Consider the following 8,848-nt stretch of genomic DNA (forward strand, 5'->3'; position numbering starts at 1 on the left):
CCTAATAATATAATCTAACGTAACTTAATGTAATCCAACCAAATATAACCGAATGCAGTATATTTTGGTCCATTTTTTAGATTTTTAAATTGGTCCGGCGATACAGCAGTAATGCCCACTGAAATAATAAAATTAACCTTACCTAATCAAATATATATTATTTAAAATTAAAAAATATATTTAAAAAAAAAAAACAATTTTTTGTAAAAATAATAATACTAAAAATGATGGCCCCGCTGAGGCCGAGTGCACAAATTCCTACAAGCTGCGGTAAATACGCTATATACAAACCTTGAAGCTAAGGAAAGACGTGAGTTACATTGAAACGACGAACCTACCCTAACATAAACTAACCTTACTTGATCAAAATTAATCAATATTTAAAAGAAAAATGACATTTTTTTGTAAAAAAAAAAAAAAAAAAAAGACCCCCCTTAGGCCGAATTTTCCCTCGAGTAATAACTGTCCAGAACGCGTTAGGAAATGAAAATGAAATCTTTCAGTTTAACGTTCCACGATTATGCCTTTTAGGTTAAAGAAGACAACGATTAAAGCAAGTGAATGATGATGGAAGAAATGGTGGAATAAGAAAGTGGGAGGAAATGAGAATACCCGAGAAAACCCACCGACACGGTGTCCATCATAAACTTACTTTGCTGGAGATTGAACCATGGACCCCACGCATCAGAGGTAAGCAGTCTACCACTGAGCCACCGTGCCCCACCAGAACACCTTAGGGAATCATATGAAGCAGGAAAGGTGACAGAAATATCCATTTTGCATTTGATGGACTATTCTTTGGTGGTGGTAACATATTTCATCAGTACCAATAATTATATATAATACAAAGACAATACACGAACAGGAATTTTGTAAATGGTTAAAAACAATTCTTTGGATGTTTACTTAACCGGTCGGCTTTTCCACTAAAAAAAAATTCTACAAATAATTTGTCTTAATACGCCAAATGCCTACCAATTACTTATTATTATGTAATTATAAACCTTCTAGGCACAATTACGTTGGAAACTGATCAATGTATTTTTAAAACTTACTCATTGCATGCCCTGGAACAGCACTTAAAATATTTCGGCTACGTGCCATACACAATACGCACACTCGCAGTAGACAACATTCACAAACAGACGATTATCGATCTGTTAGACCTGGACGGAAATGACGTTCATGAACTTGACTTATGAATCGGATTCGCAAGATTGTGAGTTCTTGGCTCATTCATAGTAGCCATCGGTAAAACTGCGACGTGTAACGCAAGAAAGTGCAGCAAAACATAAGAATTATAACTGCTATACATATTATCACAAACTAAAATGCAGATTTTGTGTCAACGCAATGTAAAATATGTTTGTATAATATTTAATAGGCATATCAGTTATAATTGAATTTTGCAAATTTTGAGCAGTGGCGAACCGTGCCATGAAAAATTAGGTAGACACTACAACGGACCACACACAAACACAGAGTTACCAGACATCCTGGTTTTCCGGGGCAGTCCCCTTTTCAATGAAAGAATTAACTGCCCCGAAAAAGGCTTTCGGGACGCCTGTTTGTCCCGGTTTTCCTTTTTCAGAATGAAAAATCAACCTGCAAGAAGTAGTATGTATCACCTAAAAACGGAAGGTTTTCGGAAGATTTGTGTAGCCAATTAATTTTACTAAACAAAAAACAGGGAGTTTGAAATCATATCCATTCTTTCGTCCTAGGGCTTCATTTGTGTTAACTATGTATAGAATGAACTAGAAAATTGTGAGTACTAACCGGAAAAAGACAGGTAATTAATTGGCTCTGATCAAATAAATAGGAAACCTGACCTTATATATAGTCTGAGATTGGTGTGCCAGTTTTCGTGTACAAAATCTGACAACCTTACACAAACATACACAGAATTATCAAGTTTATGACAACAGCTGGAGTTGGAAACACGTCAAATGTCTGGGTTAGCAAGGGTCAGCTAAAGCAGTGCCGGGCTGTTGGTTAGTGGCGTGTTATGGTAAATTCCATGTGTGGATCAGACAGCGTGCAGAGAACTAAGCAATTGATTGTGTAAAATGGGGGATATCTCTGATTTCTAAAGAGACTAGTGCTCGGGTGGAGCGTGAAGACAGGAGAAAGAGTGTTCGGTGTGTCGCGAAAGGCAATGCCCAAGGTGATGTTTGTCTACAGAACTCATGGTAAAACCACATTAGGAAAGTCAACAGTATGGCAAACGCCCAAAGAAGTGTTTGATATACGATATCTCCACCCAAGCGTGAAACATGACAGCAGGCTGTGATGCTGTATGCCGCAATATCCTCGTTTTCAGTGGATCCTATGCTGACGCTTACCGACCGCGCCGCTGCCTGTGATTATTATTCACCATTTAGGGGACCATGTGCTCCTATAGTTCAGGTGTTGTTTCTTTCAATAATGCCATATTCCAGATGATACCGCACCTATTCGCACAGGTAGAGCTACTGCAACGTGGTTTGAGAAACATTGGGATGAAGTTGATCATCTCCTCTAGACCGCCCCATTTCTGAACAGAATTGAACATTTACAGTACGTTTTGGAGACATGAATAGGCCAGAGATTTCCACCTCCATCCTCTCTCAATGAACTGAGTAATGTACTGCACACGGAATGGTGTCATTTTCCACTTGCTACCACTATGAGTCCATTTTACGTCGCATCAGAGCTGTTTTAAGGGCGATTATTGATCCAACGCCATATTAATCTGGTAAGAGTCACTTTTCTCACGTGCTTCCATTAAACTGAGAAGGATCTCTATTTCATACACGTTCTAAGGTTATTGAGTTTTACCACCGCGCCAGGTTTGGCCAGAATTGGATGAGTTTCATTGTACATAAGGATACAAAAGAAATGAAGGCTTAATCCTCCGTCTTTCATTATCACTTATTATTTCCATCAACTTTTGCGACTAACTTACAAAGGTAAACAAGGATTTTAGGAATGATCCCAAAAAATACATCAAAAGATTGCGATCATGGCCAAGAATTAGCTTTTGGATGAGGGACCACAAAAAATTTTTGAGTGGCCCCTAAATCGAGTTTTCGTATTTTCTATGGAATAAGCACATCATACTGAGTTAAGTGACAGCTTGGGTTTGGCTACATTATATGTAGTTCTCCTGATATAAGGTGTACAAGAAAAGTTTTGCCTGAAATATATTGGATCTTTTGATCTAGAAAGTATTATTAGTAAATTATTTAGTGATACAGGTAATTAGGACCAAGATCTGCACCTAAATATATAAAAGCCTCAATTGAGGTTATGAAAACAAGGATAAAAAAAATTAAAGATAAAAAATAAAATTGAATAAAATTTTAAGATTAAGGAAATGACATAATTTGTTTTCACATTACCTTTAAAGTATGTATAGTATATGAAGCTTGAGGCAGGGCCGGACTGGCTACTAGTTAGCCCCGGCGGCTGACGTATTGGCCCCAAATTCTCAAACCCCCCAACTACCACTACCCCGATTGCTTACTGTTTTCTCACGATAAAAGCACACTATAATCTTAGATTATAGTATGAGAAATAAAGCACACATTTCTTTAACAGCCACACCGTACATTGTACCATAAAGATCATAATAGAATCAGGTTATATGTTATGTGACGATATTTATGAGAATAACACAGAGAGTAATCATTAGCATAGTTTTTCTTTTATCTCGCTTTGGGATGGGTGAAATTTGTAATTTGTTGATAAAGAACTATGGACAAATTAATTTAAAGTTAGCACTGGCGGTTTCAGTATTCGTGAACTAGGGATACGATAAGCTGCAAAACAGTGTCCCTGTATGTAGCCTCAAATATTTTTCGGGGGGGGGAGAGGTTGAGTTGATTTTAGTTTAGCGTCCCTTTCAGCAGCGAGGCTATACGAGACGTGGACCTACTGATTAACGTGAAATCCGAACCACATGAGCTCCCGCCGGGAATTGAACCCGGGTCTCCCACGCCAAAGGCGCGTACGCTAACCGCTTAGCCACGGAGGAGCTCATTTTCGGGGGGAGGATATACCCTCCGGAAGAAGCACGACAAAACTCTTCTTGTAAGGACGTAAATATCAGTAACCACTTGTGGTCCACGAACTATGTCAAGTACCCAAATTGGATGTATTTATGCAAATTGTGTGCACATATAGGCCTACAGGGTAGTCGTAATGGAATTACCTACTATGATTACATGATCAAATATCAGGAAAGGAATCATTAATAGTAAATCTTTATATTGCTACCAGAAATTGGTGTAATGAGTTTTCATTTCGATGTACGTAATTTTATTCCAAATTTATGTGTATATCCAGTTCTTATTGTAATAACAATTATAGTAAGGATGCCGATCCTGGGGGTCCGGGATCCCCCAAAACTCATGTGGGCCCTCTATTGTATTTACGATTATACAATATTTGGCATAATTTGAATGCAATTTGTCTTAACATCCTCATATATATACCTGTTGCTTCTGAATGCCCCCCCCCCCCCAAAAAAAATTACAGAGAAATAGGTGCCCTTGAATTATAGTATATGAATACACAACATGAAGCCGGATTCAACACCAACCAAATTTTATTTAAAAGATACACCTACGAACGAAGAATTTACTAATTTTTCTTTTATCAATGCTGTAGATTCAAGAAGTCCGAATTTATAATCCAATCGTTACAACAGCACTAACTTCCATTCCCACAGTAATTTTCGAAACATACGATAAGTAGGGATGCACACGAGACAAGATTTATGGCTGTCTCGACTCGAAAATGTGCTGTAAAACTGATGTTTCGACTCGAAAAATTTCTATTGGAAGAGCCGTGTTTCGACCGTCTCGTGCGCATTCCTAACAATAAGGATATACATTTCCTCACAGTGTGACTTTGATTAACTGATCGCGGCTCGACTTACTGCCTAATAAAATTGGCAATTACTGGGAGATGAAAGCAAATACTCATGAGTATACATCAGCTTTTTATGCAAATACATATTTTGTTTACTTATATGCATCTCTGTTAAACCTCGAAGGAGTTTCTAACAACAATAATACATTTCGAATTTGAAGTTTTATAGCGCATATAAATGCATATTTTGGAGGTTAACGCATATATTAATGCTTAAGAGCATATACAGCATATTCTGTAAGTTTTATTTCAGATATACGCTTATAGTATGCAATAAATCCGATTTTAGATTGTATTTTCAATGGATTTAAATGTCAATGTAACAGAATTGCTTTTTAGATGAGAGGATAGAGGAATAACTAGATTATGAAAGGACTAATATTGTTAGCAACCGATCAGCAGAGCAAAGACGCTTACAATTGCAGTGTCGACATCAATTCAGAAATAAGAGACGTGAGGAATGCTGCTCTGTGAATGCTTACTTCTAGTTAATGCAGTTGAAGAACAGTTCCTGGTGAATTCTGACGCTCTGTGGAAAACAAATTGACAAATGTTCTTACCAGAAACCCCGACTACAAAACAATTGAAGCCATGGAAAATATACCTTCTAGGATAACGTGGTATATCCCAATTTGCCAGAAAATATAGGTACTAATCTTGCTCCTCCCTATAAATGTTGTTCGGTAACATCTGTTCATGTTGACAGCACTGGCATGTAAAATGTAGGGGTGGGGCATCAAAGAAAGTGATTTAAGTGATACTACCTAGCTCAACCTGTTTATTATCTTCGATTCCATTTCTTATCTTCAATATCGTGCCGTGGGGGGAGGCGAGCGGAGCAACTGCCCTGGACGCCGAAGTAAGGGGTCGCAAAATTCGGGAGGAAAAAAAGATATATATATAAAATGGAAGGAAGAAGTAGTAAAAATGCTCAAAATCAAGGAAAAGCAGGGTTTATTTTTGAAAATTTTCTTACGCTTTGCGCAAACCATGGTAACACTTCGCGGCTGGTTGTCAACCTCACTCATATGTAGGGGGGCGGGGCGCCGTCGTATACTCTCGTTCCTGGCGCTGATTTTTCACGGCACGGCACTGGTTATCTTTCTGCTTACCTTCAAGGATCCCCTGTGGCATAACAAGAACTCTGTTATAATCGTTTCACAGCTTAAATATTAGATTCCAAATAAATATATTTTATTATTTATATGTTATTCTGTCGTTAGTAAATAAATTAAATTTGAATAAAATATCGAATATTTTGTACTCCAAAATATTGGGGGGGGGAGAGACGCCCGTGGTTGACAGGTCATTTTCTGGCTATAAATGTCACAAACTGACACCAGAAAATGTAAAGAAGCGTCTCGTGATGTAGGGCTAACTACGGGAAGAAATAAATCCTTGTATATACAATACTTATACAATCCTTGTATAATACTTTTTGTACATAAAATAGAATTGTGAAGAAAAACCAGAAATTGTGTTTTGATATCACTGTGTTCATTTTAATCTCATCTATATATGCTTCAAAAAATTTAGAATATAAATACACTGTAAATATAATAATAAATTCTGAAGAGAAGTCGCTGAAACGTAAAGTATACTTCCCATAGTACATTTCACCTACAAAACTTCTGACATCTTCGCTGTATGTTTGAAAGTGTTCTCTTTTATTGTATTGTTAGTGCATATTAAATACATATTTTAACACATTTAACAGCATTTTTCTTCATATATTTCAAGAATTTTAAGTACATTAAAATCCGATGACTACTCATGAGTGACTAAACAGTGCCAAAACCACGGAATCTTATTTCAGAGGCGGCGACTCGACGCCGTGATATCATAAATCATGAAAATGATCTCAGATCTCTTTCTGCTGGGTTTCAAATTATTTTTCCTAGGCCAAGAAACTAAACCTTAAACAACACTCTGAAGGCGGCATGGTCCATTCTTACTTTTAGGGGACACGAGTCGCAACAAAATTTGAATGAAACGCTCAAAGAGCTTGATGTATGAATATTTCGGAGTGATTGTTCACAAGAATATTTGTGGTCGCACACGTTTTCCACATTTTATTTTTTTTTTCCTTCTGACCTCTCTTTATTAAGATATTCATTTGGTCCCCTTTTGATTTGGCCCCTGTCTGGGCTGCGATCGCCGCCTAGTCATCTGGGCCAGTCCGGGCCTGGCTTGAGGTCAAATAGCTCAATGTTCTCCATTATTGGGCAATTGGGTACCTAAACTTATGACGTCATTTATTGAGAAAAGAAATATTACACTTGAGTACAAATTACTTCCAGAGTAGTAGAAAGAGTTTTCGCACCTGCAAATAATATAATCGCTCAACGAACTTCATATATATATATATACAGGGTGTTTCCATACCTCATTCAATAGTAATTGAAAAACGAAACAACTTTTGTAGGAAACAATTTTCGATTTGGGCCACCGTTTTTAAATGGCCGCAAAAGGTGGGTCCTATATCAGATAAAACGTCCAGTGCTTATAAATCCGAAATGGCTGAGAATAAAAAGATAAAACAAAAACTGAGATAGGAAAATGTCATAGGGCACATCACATGGTGTTGTTGTGGAGACCCCCAGGACCCTCTTTCAAGGGGGCCCAGGGGCCAACCTTAAATTTTCAAATGGGAACACGTATTGAGTCATGCCTCATTCAATAGTACTTGAAAAACGAAACAACTTTTGTAGGAAACAATTTTCGATTTGGGCCACCGTTTTCAAAATACCCGCAAAAAGTGGGTCCTGTATCAGATAAAACGTCCAGTGCTTATAGGCCTAAATCAGAAACGGCTGAGAATAGAGAGATGAAACAAAAACTGAGATAGAAACGATGATAAAGCATATCAAGTGGTGTTATTGTGGTGACCCTCAGGAAACTCCGTGAAGGGGACCCAGGTGCCAACTTCAAACTGATACAGGACTTTTTGCGACCATTTTGAAAACGGTGGCCCAAATCGAAAATTGTTTACTACAAAAGTTTTTTCCTATTTCAAGGATTATTGAATGAGGTATGATTTAATACGTGTTCCCATTTGAAAATTTGAAGTTGGCCCCTGGGCCTCCTTGAAGGAGGGCCCTGTGAGTCACCACGACAACACCATGTGATGCGCCATATGATATTTTCCTATCTCAGTTTTTGTTTCATCTTTTTATTCTCAGCCGTTTCGGATTTATAAGCACTGGACGTTTTATCTGAAACACCCTGTATATATAGGGTGGCTCATTTTAATTTAATCTTTCCACGGAAATATCTCGAAAACGGTTGAACATAAATGAGCTGAACAAAAACTCAAATAGGAAATACCACTTGGCAAATCGAATGGTGATGTCGCGGTGTCCTCCAGGGCCGCTCTTCAAGGGGGCCCGGGGCCCAATTTTTAAAAATTTTAAATGGAAATATGAGGAATGTGACACCTCCTCCGATAGATCTTTAAAACTAAGAAGCGATGTGGCAAAATATTTTTCATATCGGTCACCGTATTCAAAATGGCCGCCAAGATATGTTACCTGTATCAGATAAAGATTTGTTTGGGAGTATGATATAAGGAAGATCAAAGATAGAGGCCTGGAGCTGAATGCTAATCACCAGGTTATGGCGTATGCTGATGTTATAAATCTGATAGGAGAACAATAGAAAAAATGCAGAGACATTATTACATGCTTGCAGGCTTAGAAGTAAATGCAGAAAAAAAATACATGGAAGTTCACTGGGACGTAATACTGTAACTTATGGATGTGTCATAGTATCAAACAATATTTTCGATAAAGTGGATACTTTCAAGTATTTAACAGACTAAAATCATATCCACGAAAAAAATTAAATGTCGACTGAAAGCAGGGAATTCGTGTTATTATTCAGTTCAAAATCTTTTGTCGTCTCGAATTCTGTCGAGGAATTTGAAGCTCGA

At 37.6% G+C, this 8,848-nt stretch overlaps 1 protein-coding gene across 1 annotated transcript in view; it reads right to left on the bottom strand.

Moving 5' to 3' along the window:
- The window catches only part of LOC145680359 (ecto-NOX disulfide-thiol exchanger 2), a 71,417-nt gene extending 70,230 nt beyond the window's left edge, over positions 1-1,187 (bottom strand). Inside the window, exon 1 of the mRNA XM_081750769.1 lies at positions 1,056-1,187. Within this exon, the coding sequence (XP_081606895.1) occupies positions 1,056-1,104 (49 nt within the window). The 5' untranslated portion in view covers positions 1,105-1,187. The remainder of the gene's footprint in view (positions 1-1,055) is intronic.
- Between the last annotated feature and the right edge of the window lie 7,661 nt (positions 1,188-8,848).

This window comes from Thermobia domestica, chromosome 3 (genome assembly GCF_964235325.1).
Source record: "Thermobia domestica chromosome 3, izTheDome1.hap1.1, whole genome shotgun sequence".
Taxonomy (NCBI): Eukaryota; Metazoa; Arthropoda; class Insecta; order Zygentoma; family Lepismatidae; genus Thermobia; species Thermobia domestica.